At 41.0% G+C, this 24,297-nt stretch overlaps 1 protein-coding gene across 1 annotated transcript in view; it reads left to right on the top strand.

Moving 5' to 3' along the window:
* Positions 1-8,443: 8,443 nt before the first annotated feature.
* LOC115359562 (potassium voltage-gated channel subfamily D member 3-like) overlaps positions 8,444-24,297 on the top strand; it is a 79,704-nt gene continuing 63,850 nt past the window's right edge. Inside the window, exon 1 of the mRNA XM_030052106.1 lies at positions 8,444-9,546. Coding sequence (XP_029907966.1) covers positions 8,444-9,546 — 1,103 coding nt within the window. The remainder of the gene's footprint in view (positions 9,547-24,297) is intronic.

Here is a 24,297-nt window from a genome sequence, read left to right as displayed (position 1 = left end):
GATGGAAGGAAGGAAGATGCCTGTATGTCCAAATGAAGTGAGCATGTAACTTTCAAAATCCTTTCAGTGACAGTAGATGCAGGTTACTGAACCTACCATAGTCTTTGCTCTACACACATTCAAGTTGATTTCAAGAAGGACTTTTGTAAACACCATTTAACTTTGCAGGTGATTGGGGCAATTTCTGAAAGTCTGTAATTCTTGCTCTGGTAGCCCACGACTGCTCATCCAGTGTAATGTCGTACTTGCTGTCAGCTTTGCCATTATCTCCCACCAGACAGATTGATTCAAAGGCCCAATTGGGTGTTTTGAAATAGATTGTTTTGTGTTTGTTTATATGTCCCTTTTTTTCTTAGTGTAATGTCCTCTTTCAGTCTTGGAAATAGGTCACAGTTGCTCCTTAGAATAAGCGTCATATTCTCCCATTGTCATCAATGAAAAGAACATTCACAGCATACTGTGAGAAAAACTCCATAATAGAGCTGAACTGAATTTAAATGAACTGACGCATCACAGCAGAAGAAGGAAGAGATAAGGCCTAAAACACTGGTGGAAATGGAAACTTTAAACACAAATGCTAAATGGATGTAGGTATTTAGATAAGGTATTTCCCATATCGCGTATACCATGCCAGAGAAGAAATTGGACACAGCCAAAAATGTCTGAATCCCCCTGCCCAAAATTTTTTAAGTACTCAGTCATACTTCACTCTAATCTAATTGAGTTGGAAATTAAAACCCCAGAATAAGGTTAGTGACAGAGCTTTTATAAATGAGGTATAATAATAGCCAAAGAAAATTGGATGTAATGATATTATTAACTCAATTTTAGGATTACCAAGTTCTAGGTAAAATACTCCAGGATGGAGAAATGTAATGTATGCATAACATCCTCAGCAAGAAAATGAAGGAAAATAATGTTCTATGTTTAGAAGTGGATCATATAGATGTCGGTCACACTATGTGGTATGTATGTCTGACATTACGGAAGAACGGCACACTGAAGCCCGCACCACAATCTTCTTAGCCTTTATACAGGAGCCTTGAGTCTATGAAAGAATAAAGGCTTTTAAAAGCTGTCCATTGAATAGATTACTGCTTGAATGGCAGGAATGTAACAGCTTACATGCTAAATTTAGGATTATGTTCCACACCCAAACCCCGTACCATTTTCATCAAAGTTGGAGCTTTAATTGGCTTCTGTGTGTGACTTTTAAAGCACATCTGGCCTTCCAGGTACCTTTCAAGCTGAAATTAACTTTGTCCATGAAAATATCACCTAAATGTCATGATAACATCATACCTTTATATCTCTTTGGTAGTGTATGTCCATTGACCTATAGCTGATTGGACACAGTGTCTACAAAGGACCTGGTATGGTAGTTCATCTCTCTCTCTCTCTCTCTCTCTCTCTCTCTGTCTCTCTCGCTCTCTCTCTCTCTCATTCAAGGTGATTGAAGTGAAAATTTATGCTCTAAATGGTAATGTGCATTGGTTAAAAAAATGTCAATGTTGGTGTGTTTGTGCACACACTAGATGTTGTTTTTTTTTTATGCATGTTCCCCAGCGGCCATCAAATTAAAATAAATTTGGTGGAATTTTGGAAATTGTTGTGGAGCCTTCTCCTCCTGCCAGGACACTCTGGTGGCTGTCTCGTGCCTGCTCGGTACTTTGATGTCTCCGAATAACTGTGTTGCAGATAATGATGCAAACCATCAAATCTAGGTCAAGACAGGAGAGACCCAATTGGGGTTTTGCATTCTCCTGTCACCACATTTCCATCCATCAGCACAGCATTGAGTTTGTGTGTCTCTGCGTGTATTTTGGTGCACTATTTTGGTGTGGATATGGCGTATTTGTGTGTTAACAAATACATTCATGCACCTGTACGAGTCAGTAAACTGCAAATATAAACAATACAAATAGAAATTACCCACATTAGAGTTTTTGTGTGCTTTACCGTATAAAGTTTGTCTCCTTTGAGCCCTTTGAGGCTGGCGATATTGTCAGTCAGGAGTTCGTTAATTGAAAATATTCATTACTGCATGTAATTTATTACATTGACATAAATCAGTTTGAGTCCTTGGACCATTCACTGCACTCATTAGAGTTTTAATTAAAACACTGAACTACGATAACGTTGCTACTTTCTGAAGGGCAATGAAATATAATGGGAAAAGCTATATTTCCATTCCATGAACACTATTGTATAGCACATGGCATCACTGGATATGGCATTAAAAGGGCCATTAAAACTAAATTTCTGCTTCACTGTGTTCATATGCTGCATCATGTACATCTTCACCCATGTGATCTAATAATGAACAAGTTCAGAGAGAGCGATTAAGTTTGAATTCGCCTCCTATGACTGGACAACCCAGGACAACTTAAATTTGAAAAGCATGAACCAAGAGTCAGAGACGGATTATTTTCTCTATCCATTTTGGTGCTGACAAAATGCATTTCAAAACAGTGACGTAGAGTTTTCTATTCACCATGTCTGTCAAACTTGAGGCAGTGAATTTGCAATGCCACATTTTTCATTCTTTCCGCCTTATTTGAATGACCCTCTGTTTTGCATGCACTTGGCTGGTATGAATTACACATAGGATTTGTCTGCCGCTTATTTGCTCTGCTCCTCAAAGCTTGAGAGGTTCCCCGAGTGAAAGTCATTTCCCTCTGAGTGGAGGGGCGACCATGAGCTATTGTTTTACTCAACCACTGGCATGAATGATGGCACCAAGTAATGCTGGGGTACACTGTAATCAATCCTTCATGAGTCTGTGATTTATTGCAGTTGTCTGTATATCAACAGGCAGCACATGTGCGTCGCTCTATAGTGCGGTTTTTGTTGTGATTGTTGATGGCTGATGATGAAGATTCAACCTGGTGAATCACAGTGAGAGAGCCACTGATACACAATCAGCGAAATTTATTATCTATCTGTCTGTATATCTGTCTGTCTATCTATCCAAGCCATCCATCTTTTTCTTAAGTTAACACAGGGGTGTCATCCACCCTATTTCTCCATTAAATTGCCCCATCTCTCCGGTGGCTTGCAGTATGATGACATGTTTTACAGATTATTGGCTTACAGATTGATTCTTACCAGGCAGAGATGGACATCAGCCACACAATAGCTGCAGCCCTCTTGCGCATGATAAATATTCCGCTGATGTGCATGACCAACAAACAACAGCGACTGCCAGCAAGACAACAGGATGCTTGGTAATCTGCACTCATCACAGCTCACACAGGGAGGGTAGTTTCATATAAAAGTTTTGCAATGGGAGATGTCGCAGTGAATATTATCTGGGAGTTGTTCTTGGGTTTTTAGCCCGACAATAAAGCTCCAAGACTTCAATTCATGCGACAGTGCCCCCCTTCAGAAGCTGCAGTGTATACATTATTAATTTGAAGGAATGAATGAATGCATTTAGACTTTGAAAAACTGAATACATGCAGTATCCTTGGATGGAAGAGTTTGAGCAGCGTGAGTCAGGTCAGAAGATAAGTGGCAGCACTTGCTAATGAGAAAGCTGATAAATGGAAGGCACCAGGTTTTTTGAAATCATACTCGGGCTGGATTTACACTAAATCCTTCAATTTTATCAGACTGGAAACACTTGATGCTTGTATTTGCATGTTGCTTGTATGTAGTTTCTGTTAATTCTAAAGTGAATTATTTTTGTAGCCCTAAACAAGTGGGGATAATCCTTACTAACAGTCAGTATACTTTGCCCGATTACAAAACTGGGGGAATGAATATTGTCAATACAAAGCACTTTTTCATTCTTTTATTCCACTGGACGCAGCTCTCTAAACCACTGAAGCTGTACCACTGAAGCTGTGCAGATACTGTATTTTATCCAATGGACTGACAACTCAAGTGCAAGGAGAAAATATTTGCGTATAATGAGGAATAGGGGGTTAAGTGGAGAAATAACTCTAAGTAGCATTTTGTGGCATAATGATGATCAAATATCAATAGAAGCTCTTATTATCATAATCTGATCTCATTTAAAGGCTTCAATCAAAATGAGAACTAACTCAAATCGGGCGCAGCAGATTACTGACCCAAGACGGGCAGGGTAAAGCTTTCATACAGATGAGCAATACTTTAAAATCTCATTTGTTGCTTTAGCACTGGGGCGACAGAAATCAAGTAATGAACATCACTTAGATGAAGTCTGTAAATCAGTGATTGATTGTACCTGTAATTCCAAATGCATTATCGTTGTAATTGAGTTACACAGCAGCCTAAACAGTCATCAGTGTTTATTTATAGTGTATGATGCATTCTGATGCATAGCTTTTTAAAATGATCACAGAAGCCTGGCTATAGGAAAAGCTACAAAAAATGACAGAAGCCCTAACAAAATGAGGACAGTGTAAAGCAAACATTTACCCAAAGATACCCACAAGATTTACTTTTAATGACACATGAACAAATGTCTTGAATTCTTTTATAGACTGAGGAAATATAGCAGGAAACAAAGTTGCCAAAATACTGTCCAAACTCCTGATACATTACAGTCTAGGATTTAAGGAAACAGACTGTTTGCAATAAACATAATCACATTACCTCAAAAGGTACTGTATTTGAATGATGGTTGCCATAGTTACTTGGTTACAAAATATTCTGCGCCTGAGTTTCCCTGTCTGGAAAGCATTTTATTCTGGCTCCTTCCCCTTTTTTTCCCATTCAGTATCATATTGTCATAAAATATCCTTCCTCTATGAATATCTGAGAGCCTCTACTGTCACCATCTTATGCAGAGCACCGAGAAAAATTACATATAAGTGTTTTTCCTCCAAAGTTCAACTACCACCCCAGAGGTTTGAACGTATCACTGAAAAAGGATCGGAGTGGGAAAATTATCCACACAGTGAGAGACTGACATTTGGCAGATTGAGGTGATATGTAAAACTCCCCAAAATGAAACACTGAATCTTTGAAAGATAACGAAGGCAAGTCAAAAGCTCCAACTTTATGTTTTCATCTTTTTCTTTTTTTTCAACTGTGCACACAAAGATTTATTCAAAGCAAAGTAAGTAGTAAGTGCATCATGAATGTCACTGATGCAATGCAGAAAAAAAAAAAAATCTTACATGTTCTTATGATTCTACAGCCATATCATACTGCAACATGGCTCAGATAAAACAAACACAGGCCCTTTCGTATGGTGCCCTGCAACACACACACACACACACACACACACACACACACACAAAACGTCAAAACTCAACTCATGAATATTTTATATGATGTGCAAGAACTTCATCTGAACATCTGAATGTATGAGAGTCCATCAATAGCCTGTCTGTTTCAACACCCAAACCACACAGCCTTCTCCCTCCCTCTATCTCCGTCTGCCCCCCTCTCTCTCTCTCTCTCTCTCTCTCTCTCTCTCTCTCTCTCTCTCTCTCTTTTGAATGGCCACATACAAGGCCATCCATTCAAAGGCCCTCATCATCCAGCCACAGTAGTCCCCTGAGGTGCCTATACACGCCACGCAGACTGGGATTGAAGTGGGAGATATGAGACAAAACTAGTGGGACTCTTGCCTTCTTCCTCTCTGATGGCACGGCTCCACAGGGCCTCCTTTGACACCACTCTCTCTGCTTTGCAAACGGTTTGATGATGAAGGTTTGTTTGAGCAAAAATAATGGAGAATCGGGGTTTGTAGAACCGAGTTTAACTCAAAAGAATAAGCCAAGAGTCTGTGGCCCACTGGTTGCTGCGAAGTTCTCCTTTAATGCAGTGAATTTGGCTTTTCTGGCAACACTGCCAGCTGACTGGATTATGGAAAACAACAACAAAAAAATGTTGCTTATTTTGTGCATTTTGATGTATTTCTGTCGCCAAATCAATTACCATAATGCTTGGGAAATGACTCCATTGCAAAGAAAGATCTGTAATAAGAATTTGGTTTCCTCATTTGCATCCATTTGTTCAATTCCAGCTAATTACTATGGGAGACATGATCCTGCATGACTGCCATGCTTTCCTCCCTCCAAAAAAGAAAAAACAACAAACAAACAAAAAACATCAAAAAATAAAAAAAAAAACAAATCCAGTATACAGGGAGCACTTTAGGAGCACTGTATGAAAAAGAGAAGGCTGATATTTTCAGTTCTAAGTGGCAATCAAATTATAACACACAAACTGGTACAGTCATGCTTAAATAAGCACTAGAAGAATTTTCAGGTGCCTAACTCAATGTAATATTCCTATAATTTTCCTACAGTCACTGACAGTGTGTCTGTGCTGCCCATGGTGATCTGACTGTGTCTTCTGGGCATAACCACTGTAATATTCCTATTTATTTCTCCAGCATCTTTTCAACAATTTGATTAGGGCTGCTTTAGAGAGCAATGCAGTGCTACCATATATGCAAATTTCGCCATGCAGATGAAGTGATAGGACGGTGCTCTCACATTTGATGGCAAAAGCAGATAGAGGGAAGGACGAAGGAGGGAAGTGACTGATGAGCCAGCCAGAGCTGACAGGATGAGGAGGACACAAACACTACTTTGTGGCTGAGAGAGGAGCGCGCTGCCCTTCACATTTACTTTCAAACACTGACGGGGAAACAAAAGGGAGCCAGGATGTAGAAAATTCGTGAGAGGATGTCTACGTACCCCTATAAACGCCGCCGCTTTTATGTCTTGTATTATTCATAGGCTGTTTATTTCCAGCCCGTTCCATCATCAGCAGTTTGACGGTCAAGGTTTGCGCACGGTAGCCTTCAGCCGGGTGTCGCTTATATATATATATATATATTTTTTTTTGGAGGGGAGGAAAGGTGTTTCTCGCTGCTTTATCACGCTGAATGGATCCCATGCTTTTCTCCCATTGCGGGGCGCACTTATAATTGAGGACTCTTGATAGAAACTCTTTCTGGGTTTCTTTGTGAGTTGGGATTTTCCCTCCTCTTCTTTTTCATCGGTAAGTGTGCCTGCTCCTTACTTATCGACAAACGCGTTCACATGTTGCTTAGCTACTTCAGAATAAGCTATGTTTGTTTCAAATTACAGGCTCATATTGTATTTGTACAAGTAGATGGCATTCATTCGGAAATGTATTTTGAATGGAGACTTCTGATGCTGCCAAAAGCGCACATGTAGAGAATGTAGGTATATTTTGAATGCATATTACTCACACCCCCTTTGTTAATTTTTGTACATTTTGATGCATATTTCTAAACATGATTTTTTTGCAAAAGTGTATATAAATCACAGTTTTTTTTTTTTTTTGTTTTTTGTTTTTTTTCCAGTGTGATCGTATGCACTTCAAACGTGTGTTTTAAGGATAGTTGATATAATTTTATCTGGCAAAGTCAATGGAGATTGTCGCTAAAATGGTTGTTTTTAACGTGTATAATCGAGTAATTAAGCCCCTGGTGCGAGCAGAGAAAGTCCTCATTAGGATTCAACAGGTTTCAGTCCCTGGCAGTGTGTGCCTCTCCCCGCCAGCGGCTCCGTAGAAGCTGTTCCCGAGTAGGACGGGAGTTTGGTGCTTGTACTTGCTGTCAGTGGTGCTGATGCTGATGATGGTGGGATGCGCTGCAGTCATTGTCAGCGGTGGATGCCATTGCCTGAGCGTCTTAATGCTCTTCATTAATTGTATTCACTGAACTGTATATACATCAGCCTTTTCCAACAAGACACAGCTCAGTAGGAGAGCAAACAGTTCCAGGTTGTGGCTTTACATATCAGTATTTAGTTTTGATAGTATGTTGAAATTCAAAATGCAGACACATGCGAATGAACAGTTTTACCATGGTTTGACTTTGTAACTAGACAGGCTTCAGCAGTGTGCCGCCTCACTGGTTGCCTTGTACTTTCTGTGCTTAATTTGTGGCCATAAATCTGCTCTGTCTTGAAAGTTGAATGACACAGAGCAGATCTGCTGGATACAGTGAACAACACAGTATTGGATGTGATATGTAGGCCATGGAATATGCCATGTATTAGATGGTATATGTAATATAATGTGCACTGGTATATGACAAAATATTTTATGATAAATACACTATGTATTATATAATGTGATGTAGAATGGTATATGACCTGCATGATATGGTATGCTTGTGATAAATGGCTATAAAAAAAATAAACTTGACTTGACAGGAAATGTTAATGGGGAGAGAGAGAGAGAGGTATACTTTGTCTTAATAGCAGAGGTTTCGGCTCTGTTGTTAAAAGAATACCAGATTAGATCCGGCATGCTGCCAAGCCCACTGTGCCCTGATGTTTCACCTTGGATGGTCTGGTGGATCTTCTGTGCATGACTTGAGATTGCTGCTTACATTTTCTTATCAACAGGTTTACTGTATTTTCTGTCTTTTTTGTTGTCTTGTATGCTTTAGATGCCAGTTGATTTCGAGGAAAGAGGAGTCTGAAGGTGAGGAAGAGCACTGCCAAGACTCTGCTTAACCATGGCGGCGGGAGTAGCTGCATGGCTCCCCTTTGCCAGGGCAGCAGCAATTGGCTGGATGCCTGTAGCCAACTGCCCCATGCCTGTTGCCCCGAGAGACCACAGTAAGAGACAAGACGAGCTGATCATCCTCAACGTCAGCGGCCGTCGATTTCAGACCTGGAGAACCACTCTGGACCGTTACCCAGACACCCTGCTGGGCAGCTCGGAGAAAGAGTTCTTTTACAATGAGGAAACCAAGGAGTACTTCTTCGATCGGGACCCTGATGCCTTCCGAAGCATCCTCAACTTCTACCGGACGGGGAAGCTACACTACCCTCGCTATGAGTGCATCTCAGCCTACGATGAGGAGCTGGCCTTCTTCGGCATCATCCCTGAGATCATTGGTGACTGCTGCTATGAAGAGTACAAGGACCGGAAGAGGGAGAACTTAGAACGGCTCCAGGATGACCAGGAAGAGAACAAGGACATGAGGCTGCCCAACATGAACTTCAGGGAGACCATGTGGCGGGCCTTTGAGAACCCCCACACCTCCACCATGGCCCTGGTCTTCTACTACGTCACCGGTTTCTTCATTGCCATCTCAGTCATCACCAACGTGGTGGAGACAGTGCCCTGCGGCGCCACTGCCAATCAGAAAGACATGCCATGTGGGGAGCGCTACACGGTGGCGTTCTTCTGCATGGACACGGCCTGCGTCATGATATTCACTGTGGAGTACCTGATGCGTTTGTTCGCTGCGCCTAGCCGGTACCGTTTCATGCGCTCGGTGATGAGCATCATCGACGTGGTGGCCATCTTACCCTACTACATTGGCTTGGTGATGACCAACAACGAGGACGTGAGCGGGGCCTTCGTGACGCTTCGCGTGTTCCGAGTGTTTCGTATCTTCAAGTTCTCCCGCCACTCGCAGGGCCTGCGGATCCTGGGTTATACGCTGAAGAGTTGTGCCTCCGAGCTGGGCTTCCTCCTCTTCTCCCTCACCATGGCCATCATCATCTTCGCTACAGTCATGTTCTACGCTGAGAAGGGCTCCAGCTCCAGCAAGTTCACCAGCATCCCAGCCTCCTTCTGGTACACCATCGTCACGATGACTACACTGGGGTGAGTGAATACACATATGCATGCATACTGTATGTGTACACACACACACACACACACACACAATTAAATGCATACACACACTTTGTAAGCACCTCACTGTATGTCTCTTTCCCTATCTCTCCTTCCTCCCTCCTGTATCTCTCTCTCTCTCTCTCTCTCTCGCTATCCCTCCTCCTCTCTAACTGTGCTATATTTGTATTTGTTGTATAACTAAAACCATTGTTTGCGAAGCTCACAATTGTAATGGATGCACTAGGTGTATTTTCTCATGGATTTTTATATAAATGGAATAATTTATGAAAACCACTTTGAATTTCAAACGAGCATTAAGACAGCCTGCCCCCATACTTCAGTACACTACGGCTTATTTGAGGCTGCCAGTGTGAGTAATGATGGTACTGTAGCATTTATCTACCAGCACAAACATGGCATTCTTTGTTTGCCTCATTTAGAGCTGGCCAAATAAGGATAGAATTGTTGAGCATTTGCCGGGGCAGAGCTAATATAATGAAATTATTGCATCTGGGTACTAAAAAGATACCCTGATGCAACAAACCTTTGGTATGTTGCACTAAAGACGTGATTGCTGTGGACTGAACTAATTTTAGTACATTTATTTTGCCTTTAGATCCAAAGTTCCACATTTCATTTCTACCCCTGTAAGAAAATGATGGCCAAAACACATTCATTTTGGCTTTACAATTACCATTTTAGCCCATGCCTAAACCTAACTAACCTCACTAACTAGTTGCTTTAGTTGCCAAATCCTAACCTCACCCCACACTGGTTCAAGCTGTCAACTAATAAAACTTATTTGCGCTTCTGGCTTATGTAACATTTCAATGACATGACCCCTTAACACCTCTTAATGAGAAGCAGTTCAGTGATATAACTCGATTTTTTTTTGTGCTGTGTTTCTGGCAGGTTTCACCTCTGCTAATTGGCACTGAATTTGTGGTTTAGGTGCTAAAAATGCCGTCTGAGGAATTTATTAAACTGCATTTTAAAGTCAGATATCTCCATTGCATGCCGGGAGCTGAAGTGTCCCATGAGGGATTCTGCATCACCTTTTATATGATTGTGCTCTGCCGCTTAACCTCTCAAACAAGTCACTAACTTGCTGCAATGCAAGCATAAATGCAGTTGAATGCATTTATGCCATAGTGTCCTTGAAAATCTTCCTAAAGTTTACCTGAGGGAAGTACATTTCTCCATCCTACTTGAAGACACAATGAGAGAATAGTAGTTCCTTAGTATATGTGGTCTTAAAAGTTACTTTGGTACATTTTGATTTTTGTCTGTCACGCGAGCATGACTCATGAGCTTTCCACACAGCTGCTCCTACAATGTATATTTACCACTGGCATTCAGTGATTTCCACACAGCTTTCCTTTTAGGTAAATGTAAAACAATGTTGCTTTTTTTGAAAAAAGATGGCAGTAAGCAATAAAATCTTGGTGGCTCTACGAGTTTATTTGGGAAATAGGAATATGATTTTAAGATGTAGTGTAAGCTAGATGAAGGCAAGTGGTTACCACTGTGGCCAGCTGGGACAATGAAATTTGGTGAGTAATTAGGAACTCCCATGTGGATGTACAAATTTGCCAAAGCTGTGAATGTTATTGTCAAGTGAAAAGTCATTTCAGAAAGACTTTTGGTGGGTGTGAAAACTTTTACTTTTTTTTCCAAATGAGTGCTGCATTTAATATGGTTTTGTTCCTCTATGCTGTCTGTTGTCAGTATGCATGCAGTAGGCCTACTCATTATTCAGAATGACTTCCTCAAAGACTAAAGATGCTGGACATGAAAATGTGTGGGCTGTCACAACGCGCCTAACCTGACCCATACTACTCCAGACAGCTAATGACGTGACCTTGAGGCTTTTTTCCTCAGTATATTTCACAAAGTAGCTCAGCAGTTGCCTGTTGAGGAGAGACAGGTTTAACAACATCATTTATAGAGGACTGGATTCTTTCAAAGTTTTTATGACGGACACTGAACTTTGCTTCAGTTCTCAGCACCATGAGCTGAAAAAAACAAAACAAAAAACAAAATACTGGGTCAAAACCTACAGTTGTATATTGATTGACCACAACTGCTTTTAAAAAGCCGCCGTTTTGACCTCAGGTCTGTGAAGAGCGGCTGCATTGGACAGCAGTTTTCAAAACTCTTATTTGCACTATTAAATAGTGCCGATTTATTTTTTAGATGAAATAATTACCAAGGTTTGGACGTCTGCTTCAGTAAAGTGTGGAAGTTAATCGCCAACATGTCCAAACCCAGTTAATTAGTTAAGCCCAGTTGGTTAATTACTGCCGTTAATTATTTAAAAAGTCACTGTTTGAAGTTTTGAAGTGTGTATCGAGTAATCCAGGAAATATTTTGTATCGATGCTGTATGTGCTGACATAAGAACAACAGCCAATGGGGAAACTCAGTGACATTTATATTTGTAGGGTTTAATGTATTGATTTTTTTTTTTTTTTTTTTTTTTTTTTTTTTTTTTTGTTAGGGGTTTATTTTTGATTTTTTTAATTTTTTTTTTCTTAGCCCAGCAACACAATTAATCTGTCTTGCATGGAAGAGCTGAAAATGCTTGCTGAAGTTACCTGCTATTTGATTCACAGGTCATTGTCTGAAAGTTTTTGCTTTTTTTTTTTTATCACAGAATGGAAATGCCAAGGTGAAAGCGTTATGGAAATTGAAGCCCTAAACAATGAGTTTTAGTGTGGAGCCATTATGCCCAGCTCACAATAGGCAGCACCACTGAGTGTCTGTCTACAGCTCTAACAATAGTGATCCTCATCACTAACCAAGGACAGTAATTTGCAGTCAGGGCAGCCATGACGATAAATGTTCACGGCTCACTCAGTGGTGTTGAAGTGTTTAAATTCAACATGTTTCCCCCCCCATACAAAACAATCCCAGTGTTTATCAGCTCTGTGTACCCATAGCAGCTGTGGGACTTCAGATTGTTGAAAAGTAGCAGATCCAGTGTTTGAATATATAAATTCAAAACCAGTTCTGCAGCAGACCTCATTTCAAGACTGCATGCAACCTTGAAGAACATTTTTTTTCAATACTATATGCTTTGCATATAGAAACAGCCACAGCCATTTTGATTTCCTGGGTGCAAATGCCCTTAAACAAGGGCAAAGCCGGAGTTCTCAATGTGAGAATCCAATAATTAACTGCTATGGTGCAGTACAATATGGGCATTTACCACTTTTAATAATCAATCTAAGATTTCTATGTACCATCCTAAAAATAAACCCTGAGTTTGATTTGCCTAGTTAGAATGAGCAAGTAAAAAAATACGAGGAAGTGTGGTGCAGTGTTTGTTTTGTTTGTACAGTAGCACTTCAACCCACACAAACAGAAAAACAGCACATAAGTGAAAAAAAGATAGTTCTTCAACTAGAAATGCTGGTAAGTGGTCTCCCCCATGCCCCCAGGTTCTCTAATTCACAGTAAAGAGGGCTAATCTGTGCATAATGGCAGATATTTACAAGTGGACCTGAAGCAGCCGTGTTCCCTGCTGGCCGCCTGTCACTCTCCTCACCTGCTGAAGGGACATATGCTCAGGTGATGAGGTCACCATCCTCCTACTGCATCGTGTCAATTAGCACAGAAAACAGCGGGGAGGGGGAGCAAGTCTAACTTCATCACAGTGACAGGATATTTTAACAGCAAATTCTTTTTAAAAATGAACATATATTATGTTCCTTTGCTTTTTTCAGTCCTTTTACCTCTAACTGAGCTCCCTTAGGTATTTTTCTCCAGTTTATCTCTCTTAATTATGAGTCCCAATGTGCATTTGTTTTCGATGGAGCTGTGTGTGTGTGTGTGTGTGTGTGTGTGTGTGTGTGTGTGTGTGTGCGCTACAACCACACAGTTAATTGCAGTAAATACCGTCACGATGCAAAGAAGTGAAGCGATTTACAGCCAATAATCCATAGGATAATAGATTTGTTGTAAATTGCATCCCTGCCTCATTAAGTTTCCACCTCATCCCTGCTTGACTGGGCCAGCCTGATGAAGCAGGGATGCAGAACATGCCATAGACCAGTCTATGCCTCTGTAGCATACAGCAAGGCTAATCAAAAAGCATAATACTGGTTTCTAAATCAACGTCAGTTTCAATTTCCAAATCACAGCAGGCCTCCGAATTTCATTGGGCATCCTAATGTAAACAAGGCAATCGGCAGTATTCCTACAGTATTCATTGCATTAATCGGGTTAGGGTAGGGAGTATTTAACACACAAATAGAAACAAAAATGACTGTAACAGGTTATTAATGTTGAAAAAGGTGAATTTTTCTTGATTAGCTCAGCAGCGTACAAAAATAAAAATAATGTCATGCTTGTGAACAGAACCATGTGTAAACTTAATTTGACATCTTGTCTGACACACACACACTTTAACACATCGAATCGGACTCACACACACACACACACACACCTACACACACACATGCACACACATACGTTGCCTTTGATCTTGTCATGCCTCGCTGACCTGGCTCACCGCGTCCCCTCTGTGTCTGCGTGAGCCCAGACAGCACAGCGCAGCAAGGTGGGTAATGGGCTGGAGCCGAGGGCCCGGGGAGGGAGATGAGGGGGAAAGGGACTGACTGGCTGTATAATCATGTGCTTTCACTGTCCAGGAACAGGGGTGTTAAATCAACCTCAGGTGGCTGATAAAAGGATCTGGATTGAATCTCAGCGAGGGCTGTTCCCCGCGGCTGCATGCCGCTGTCGCTGTCGGAGCCAGCCGGATACCCGGTCATTGGCAGCAGCGGGACAGGATCCAAAAGATTGATGAGGAAGGAGAAAGCCCTTTCTTCCCCTCTCTCTCTAGCTATCTTGCTCTCCCTTCTTCCTCCCTCCCTCCCCTTCTTCTTCACCCCCCTCAGTCTCTCAGGGGGACAGCTATTTTGAGAACATGGGCCGCGTGTATGATAGGGAGTTATCTGTTTCAAATGTAATCTGATACACGATGCTGGCACAATAGATGGGAATAGTCATTTTTACCTGCATGATGTGCGCACTGACAGCAAGGGTTCACTCACTCGTACGCCACTGGCTCTCCCAAGTCTCCCACGCCGGTAAAAAAAACATTATTAACCCAATAATGAAAGAAATATTAATGAGGTGTGCAGTGAAATCTGACTCGGGTGTTATAATTAGAGTGATTCTCCCAGTTGTAGAGTCCTGGTCCTGGACGAACGCTCGCTCTGTAGCAGAAAGTGAGAGAAAATGTTGTTATGCATGTAGGTCATGTTCCCGTCTCTGCCTTAATCAGTGGCTATATATAATCTGCTTCTTCCTTCAGAGAGACTTTTAGCTCGCTCTCCTCTGTGTTTTCTGTTCAACATCTCTATTAGAAAAAGTGGACTGGGCCTAGGGGCCAAAGGCAGAAAAAGCGAGGTCAGAGGTGTGCTGCTTTGGATCCACAGAAACTCTGATGCCTGGTTGTTGAAACTGAGCAAACTGCCCATGAAGGGAGGGGCTGAGAGAGGCCGCACAAACTCACTCCCTTTTTCACTGCATCGCGTCAGTTTCTTCACACTGTTTCATGCATAACGCATGCGCTCATACATTTGCATGATGCTCACACATCCACATTTACACACACACACTTTAACTTTTGGAAATTGGCATATTTCCATCAACCAGCTAGGGACAACTGACATGTTTCATGCATCTGTTCTTTTTTTCTCACTGGAATTGCTGTCTGTCATGAAAATTTTAGAATATGTAAATGAGGTTAATTGTCTACCCTGACCGCTGATCCCCATGGCATTGTGGGAAACTGAGCCGTCTGGAGCAGTTTGCTTGCCGACAATAAGTAAACCAATGACCTGACTCCTGGTTTCAGTGAAAGGTGATTACGTCTTTCTCTGCATTTTAACATTGGCACCAGACTCTTTCAGTCTAAATGGTCCTCACATCAATGTTATTTTACATAGTGCATCTTTAACACTGGGTAGAACAAACGTCTGTCTTATGACGAGAGTGGATGAATAGTCATTTTGAGTATTTGTCAGTTGTTGCATCATACATGCGTTATCTTAGCAGCTGTGCAGCTTTTCATCTGAGAGACATGGGAAAAGCTGTTGTGATGTGTGGGTTTTCCTCCACAACTTTCTCTTGAACCCAAACTAGACCAAAAACATTTCTCACCATTTTCAATTAATTGCTGTCTAAACAAACAAACTCTATTTCTAGCCCAGTATCTTCAGCTTATCTTTACAATTAATGATTTACAATTAAGGATTATTGTATAATGGAAGTGAGAAGTTTGCAGGGGGTTCGAGGATGGAGTAAATGCCTATTAATTCCTGAATGGCATACATCATTGTGTTAATAATTCAAGATCAGTGCGCCTAGTTGAAACAGAACTGAGATGTAGTGCTGCATGTTTTATAAATCATCAGAGGTTAGGGAGAATGGTGATTCTCAATGGCAGCCTACTTTCAAAAAGAATTAATGGAACATTTTGTTGCCCCGCAGAACCCCTGAGGTCAAAATGAGCACATCTTGTACAAAAGTATAAATATTTCTGCCTTTATCTGGCCAAGAAGCTCTTGGAACCAATTTCCCAACACAAGGCTATTTAATAAAACCTTTCTAATGATAGCTGTGGAATTTAATTTAGCTCCAACAGAGGTTCATTTAACACCTAAACTCATTTAAAAAGAATTATACATATACAGAGGATAGGGGCATCTGGAATGCTTAACGACCTCTGTTCTCTCACGTCGTCCCTCTTTCTGTCTCTGGTTGGTGAAAAAATCAAGTCTTATGCCTGTTTACCACCTGTTTACAGAAATCTCAGTAAACAACAAAATAAAATGTTTAGATTTTCCATTTAGCCACTCATATTATGGCCATTAAGTTGACTAGGGAGAAACCGTGTATGTATGAACCTGAGACCATTATGTCGGTTAGATTACCTGAGCATTCTGGTGAGTTTTCTCATTCTGCAGATACTTTCCACTGTCAGTGACTGATTTTCTCTCTTTCACAGCACTAACTGTTGCAGACATCACCTCACCGTATAGAATTCTTCAGATTCTTCTTTTGGGGTTGAGCAGCAGCAGCAGCTACGTCTGACCGTGAACCATACAGGGGTTACAGTCACACTGACAAGCAAAAGCAGCAGTTTCTCCACTTCTCTGTGCATTCAAAGCATGAACACGTGCTAAAGGTCCTGCATGTAGGATTTTAGCATCGATAAATGACATTGCGGTTTATACTTAGGCTTAATTAGCCTACAAATAAGACCATGACGTAGAAGTCTGATAACCTCTTCCTCTCTCCTTGTATGCAAACGGTTCATGCACTGTTCTTTTAGTCACATGCTTTTTAGGGGCGTGGCAGCGTACATTTTACTGATGTGACAATAAGTAAGCAGATAAACTTCAGGGTCACTGTCAACATGGATGAACGGTGATGGAGACTCTTTGCACTCTTGCCTCGCTTTGAGATGATCATGTCACAGCTAATGTGCAAATGCGATTTACCCGTCACAGGTCATAGGTCATAAATCACCTGTCAGGATAGCTTCTGTGTCAGTGGCTGCATGTTGCATCTTTTTTGTATTGTGAAATACAAGAAGGGTTTTTGTCAGTCGCTGTCATAACAGAGCCAAGTGTTGTTGCGGGTAGAACTTAAGCATTGCTCTGTCTGCACTGATTTCCATTGCAGCCAACTCCGCGTTCACTGGACCGAATGACAAACCGGTCCACACGGCGCCCTGAGCACTCCATGCAAAAGTTACAATAGTTACAGTTTTTCAGCACGAAAAATGCCAAATGCAAGGCATTGGTAGTGGAGTTTCTGTCACAAGGCGGACCCAGATTCTGGACTCCAACATCAGGACACGGAGTAAAAGCTTGTTGAGGGAAGGAGTATTGGAGGGAGGTGACATGGAAATGGCAAGGAAAGGCAGAGAGAGGATGGAGAGTGGCTGTAGCCAGACTTGGCAAGATGTGGTGGACAGACGAGGGAGTCGTGGCAATGGATGGCTGACAGGAGGCAGTGGCAGGCGGGCAGGTTAGGAAAGGCAATCATGAGGCACAGGGAAAGAGAAAGGTTGCTTAGTTCAGGCAACAAATAATGAACACAGGAGATCAAAACAGCATCACACACATGCACCATATCCATCTAAATGCACCTTAAACATCCATGAACATGTTTTTATATATACAGGAAGATTATTTTTGGCATTTCTGCTTTATTTGATTGTGACAGTAGAGAGGCCAGATTCAAACTTGGGCCACATATCAAGGACATGCCTTGATACGTGGAAGGATCTCCAAATATCCTTAAACCTCATCATGGTGACAGTAAGCAACAGGGTTTATAGGAAACGTGGTCTTAATTTTATGACCCACAAAATGCTTTACTCTTTGCTCTTTAGCTGGGGTTTCTGTGGTAACATAACAAATGGTGGCATGGTATATCCTTTCTTGCTGCTCTCAGTCCATTACACATTTCCCAAGTCGGATCACTCCCTCAGAGTGTAGCAGGCTAATGAAATAAGATGGCCGCTTTCAGTTAGCAGAGTGGCCTTGGTGTGCTGGCACAGACACTCAGACAGGTGTGTGTGTGTCTGTCTTTGTGTATGTGTGTGCAGATCAGTGATTGACAATGTTAATAAAAAGGTTAATAAAAAAGGGGAAAGTGTTGAGAGGTTCAGGGAAGGGAAAGACAAAGTACAAAACAAGGAGAGAAGGGGAAAGAAGATGCAGGAATGCAGGATAGGGATCAAAAGGAGGGGCATGGGAAGGGAAGGGGGCGATAAGAGAAGAGAAAAAGGAACAAAGGAATGAGGGAAAATGGAAGTAAATGATGAGGACAGAGAACCAAGGATTACTGAAGAGGACCTTGGAAAGGAAAGGAATGGAAAGGAAAGGAAAAGAAAGGAAAGGAAACGAAGCAAATACAAAAACCTCCCCAAAAAAAGAAGAGATGCTATCAATTGAACATCCTCCGACATGCCATCTGAAGACATTTGTATCAGGGCGCAAGGAAGAACCTTGAATGACACGGCATGCTCTGTCCTCCGAATGAGCGGGATATTTTTAGATCCATGGCCCTTATCTCACCACACAGCTGGCAAGGGTTTGGCTCAGGTACACAGAGAAAGGTAAAGGAAAGGTACTAATAACCTTCCATGTGCTGTGAAGGAGGATACACACTGCCAGACAGTGACAGTGGATACAGTTACAGTGTCAGAAAGAATAACCAGAGTTTACAGAGAATTAAACTTCAGAAAATGTGAAGTACAATAATGCATGAGTGGAAGAAACTTTTCATTGTTTTAAAGTGCTTCACATTCTTTTTTACTGAACTTGCAGTCAATTAGAGCTGCTGATGTAACACTGTTGTTTTAGCTGCCCCTGTATTGCTGTGTCATGCATGTTATGTGTATGTGTGTGTATGTGTTTGTGCACGTACGCCTGCTTCTGTGTGCATATGCAAGCGTGTGTATCTGCATGTATATCTGCATCTACCTTAGCCCCGGGTGTATTTAGCTACCTGACATTATAAATAATGCTACCATGTTTATTTATGGTTTCCATTACACTCTCAAACGCAGCTCTGGGATCCAGTCACAAGCCTTCCTCTTCAACCCGGCTTTAAATACCAATTTATATGCAGGCAGAGTTCAGCAGAGATTTTCTTACATTCATTTGAATAAAGTATTTAGTTTTCTCTCCAGTAGCAGAAGTGAAGGAGAAGATGTCGTTCTGTTTCATTCAAGCATTCATGAAGCAGGTTATAACATCCATTAGCCAGAATGAGCTTTCTGATTGGATCACAAAAGCAATCACCATTTGTGCCACGACTTTGTTATGCCATAGACACATATTAACATTCAAGGACTCTTTTACACATAAATAGTGCCATCCAAAGTAGACAGCACACAACAAAACGCTGCTGTGATTGTTTGTTTGGGGATGTCGCCTGAATTGCAAATTACATTAACAGTGCCTTAATAATTATGCACTTGTCTGGTTTCAAGAAACATGACAGTTTCTGAAGTTACCATATTGCAGCAAAACATTTTTTAAAATTAATTTTTAGACATCAGGCTTTGCTATTGCCGCTGTTTGTATGATGAATGCAATAGTTTATTTCATGTAAGGTTTGTTTGAGCTTTTTACGCACCGTTCTGAACCAGAAAGTGTATTCATGTTCACCTGAATACTCTCCTAGTCACCTTTTGTGTAGTTTTCTATGTAGTTCTACATGGTGTGATTCTGCACAATCAGAGACCAAAATCTCAAAATGCAGCAGAAACTGAATTGTCCTTGGATGAACACATAGACAACATTTTTGAACACTGAATTTAGACTTTCCTCCCAAGGTTTGTGAAGATCCAGAGTCTAGCAAGATGAAAACTGATCTCTGAATTAAAAAGTATGTTTTGTATGCTACATTTTCAGTTTTCCCATTATTTTTTTTACTGCAAATAAATAAATATTGGTCAAAGTAATAATCAATGATGTAATGTACTACTGTCTGAAAGAGGGAGTCTTTTTTGGGAGAAAAAAAAAAAACTTGTATAAAAAGAAGATGCACTGACAGTTGCTCTCAGCAGCATCAGCAGCTTGTTGAAAGAAACAGAAGCAGTTAGCATGAGCCGTGATTGCCAAAATGACTGAATACCCGGACAGGGTACCTTCAGAAACTCATACTTGATAGGTAGAAAATCCAAGGGGGGGAAAACAGAGTAATATTCACTCACTGGAAGGCAAATGTGTGAAAAAAGCAACCATTTCTGAACCAAAAGTGGAGTGAATATCAGCATTGTGTTTCCAATATGAAAAACACTCCAGGATGAGAAGGGATGGTGATGCATCTGTGGCTGCTCTCAGCCTGAGTAACTTTATTATTATGTTGGGCCAGTGCCTAGATTGAGTTGCAGCATGTTAGATACTGTATATTGCTAAGTACTAATGTAGCCCTGTATTGCTAATGTTACTGTACGCAGTTCCTGCAGCAGTATTGGGAAGGTTGTCTCCAGGTGGGACAAGTCAGAATTCTTGGTGTAGTAATGGACCCAGACCAACATTTTACCAACCACATTAAGGCAACAACAAAAGCAGCCTACTTTTATCTTAAAAATATAGTGAGAAAGGACTTACGTCTCCGCAGGACTTAGAAAAACTTATCCATGCATTTATTTTTAGTAGGCTTGACTACTGTAACGGTGTCTTCACAGGCCTCTGTAAAAAATCAGACATGCAGCTCATTCAGAACGCTGCCGCTAGAAACTAAGAAAGTGGAGCACATCACTCCAATTCTCAGATCACTGCACTGGCTCCCTGTGTCTCAGAGGAGTGATTTTAAAATACTGCTGCTGGTTTAAAAAGCACTGAATGGTTAAGGGCCAAAGTACATTTCTGATCTGCCACGACGCTGCGAACTGTCCAGACCTCCCCGGTCGTCTGGGACGGGTTTGCTTACTGTTTCCAGGCTCAAAACAAAACATGGTGAAGCAGCTTTTAGTTTCTGTGCACCACATGTCTGGAGCAAGCTTCCAGCAGATCTGAGGTCTGCTCCAACTCTCAGATATTTTAAATCCAAGCTTAAAACTTTACTGTTTGCTTGTTACTCTTTACTAGATTGTCCACTGTAACTGTAGCTTTTAAAAAAAAAAAAAAAAAAAAAAGTATTCTTCTTTTTTTAACTTATATTTAACTGTCTTTTAAAGTTTGTTTTTATGCCTTATTCTTATTTCCTTAATGTTTTTTAATCTTGTTTTTATGTTTTCTTAAATTTTATGTAAAGCACTCTGAATTGCCTTTGTTTGAAAGTTTCTATACAAATAAACTTGCCTTGCCTATGTACAGTATTGTCAGGTCGGCTTGTTTCTTAATGTTAATGAGTAACTGTGTGTGAGGATAATGGTACTTTAGAAAGTGCTGTAGTCATCATGCCAGATGTTTCATGGATGTGTATACACTCATGTGATAAATGACTTTTTTGTTTCCTCTGCGTTCTACTTTTTTTTTTTCTTGTAGGAGAGTTTAGAGCCTTTACTTTTCTTATCATATGCATAAAAACAGTCTAGATATAATTCCTAAGAGAAAATGTAGGAGCTTTACAGAGGGCATAGGCAATGAATTAATTGTATATACTGTATACAGATATGGGATTGTAAATGCATGTTTATGTCGGGGAAAAAAAAATAATTTCAAAGATTACCACTTCAGGAGATTTAAATGCCTTCATTAAAGTATGGGCTCCATTCAGAGTTGTTATCCTCCATCAGACAGACAGGCTGCTCCATCTCTGGCCACATGAATGTGCTTTTTCTCATTTGAAGTGAATCAACAGCTGCGGATGCCAATTATGTTGAGATCTCTAGGCTGTGGTGACCCCTGTGTCTTCACCGGATTAGAAACTTCTCCAAGGCGTGTTAGCCTCATATGAGCACGGTTGCTTTTTTTCCTTACAACTTGGTGTTTTGAGTCCAGTTGCTGGTAAAACAAGGTGTTTACCCATCATTAGCAGCTAAATAGATGAGATGGAAAAAAAAAGAGTAGGAGAAGCAGTGAGGGAAAGGTGTAAGCATTCACTCCTCTTGACAGCTCATTCCCCATAAAGATTCAGACTCGCTGATGATACTATCAAGAGAAACATATTACTTTACCCCAAATAATCTCAATTATCTATCCTAAGCAATTATTATGTTTATATCTCTCTTGATATCATCTGTTTATCTAGTTATCTATCATCTGAGAGATGAGATCGGAGAGTGAGAGAAAGGAAATACATAGAAAGCAAATAATCAAAATTAAATTATTAATCATTTAGGTACACAGTTAACAAGAACAGTGCACAACAGTGTAACAGATTAATCTTTCATTTTTAGCTTGGGCATTTAAGATGCAAGAGCTTACTTGCTTTAATTTGCTGATATTCACTGTCAGGTTGTCCTGCTCTTAGTGTCTTCAGGCTGAAGGACAAAATGTAGCCTTGTTCTGTGAAAATCATGGCACCTTCATTCATTTACTTTATTTTTCAGCATAAATTGTACCCAAATGGAAGCTTCATTTCCAGAATATTCTCTCCAGGTGTTGGTGATGTTATTGTTGATCATGGTTGTGGTGTGCTGTGCTGAAGTAGCGGTGATGAAAGTGTATTTGCAAATCACAGACAAATAGCAGCATTTGATAAATATCCCTAGGAAAAGGTTTTTATTTATTCATTATTACTGCGCGCACATGCCATGATGTTTGATTTTCTACTCTCTGTTTCTGCAGCCTTGAAATCAAAGTGCGGTGTTTTGGGCTCCTGTTTTGACAGAATGCTTTCATTGTTTTAGTGAGAAGTACATGCATTATGCAGTTATATTTTCATGTAAATTATGTATGTGCAGTGATGGTGCTGTGTTATCACAAAGGAGACTTTTTAGTGTGAACGGATCAACTGAAACAGAGCAATCACAGCTTCTGTTTGGAGAGTGATGGATGGTGACCTGGGTCGCAGACTTCCAGCTGACCTTTTGTTGGCAGTTATGCTGCTTAATCACATATTTATCTGAACTTCACATGAGCATTTGCTGACACATAATAATTATGCCAGAGCTCTGGTCCAGAGTTTTGCCATTGCAGTGCATTGTCCTTTGCATACACACATCCTCTTGTAAATAGAGATTATAACCTCTTTGAAGAGAATTATGTGCATCAGTGATGCTTTGATGAGGTTTATTCTGAGTGACTTTGAACTAACTGCACACTCTCGCGCCCCTAGTCTCTCACACCCCGGTATATTCTTTAATACAGGCACACACAAGCTTTATCTGAGCAAAAATTACTGTGTGGGTGAACACTGTGAACCAAAGAATGAAAGACTTTTATTGTAGTAGCATGCGACATTAACCAAGTTTCAGCAAGATCAGTACAAAATGATATCGACTTAGTTTTCCTGTGCCTAACACTGCGTCTTACCGTTGGTTATGATTTGTAAACACAACATTCAAAGCCAGCCTCTCCTCCCTGGCTATGCTAACCGCCAGCAGCGAGTTTTTATTTCTTAGGATGGCAACAGAATGAAATAACCAACCAAAATGTAACATTGCCATCCTAGGAAAATAAATTGGCCCACTGGCACCTACCTGTCCAACAGAAAACAGACTGACACCGTGTTGTTCTTCATCCTCATCCTCTCCCACAGTGCTCGCCAGCAGGTGAAAGACAAGTTGTGGATCGAGCTTTGTCCACATGGCATTTTGCCTCACTATATTTCCTTTTTTCTGCGGTCCTTGTCACAGTTTTCGTAGCTTCCTATTGGATGTCGTGCTATCAGTCTGGCACTGTGTGCTCTTACTGGCTGGGAGCCACACGGCCACTGCCCAAGGGCGGACACCCAGAAATGTCCCGAAAACAGCAAAAAAAGAAAATCCACATGGAGGGCAGGGTCTCTGGAGATACACACACCAACACACATTTCAAGTGGGATATAAATATTGATTATTTTCACATGAGTCAATACATTGTTTATGAGTAAAATCCTACTCACTCTGCCTTTAGCTATCTATATGACACAGGAGCCACATTTTCACATGTGTTTAGTCTTCATCCAGCATCATCCACGTATTCATTTTCAATCGGGCCAAAATCTTCTGAGCCCATTTGTTCTCTTAAAACTCTGTGCCGCCCACAGGTAAGCACAGTTCCACCCAATGTCATAACGGTTGCCAAGGACAACTGTTCCAGGAAGCACTGCC

The sequence above is a fragment of the Myripristis murdjan genome, chromosome 5 (assembly GCF_902150065.1).
Source record: "Myripristis murdjan chromosome 5, fMyrMur1.1, whole genome shotgun sequence".
Lineage (NCBI taxonomy): Eukaryota > Metazoa > Chordata > Actinopteri > Holocentriformes > Holocentridae > Myripristis > Myripristis murdjan.
This window is presented reverse-complemented; position numbering and strand designations above follow the sequence as displayed.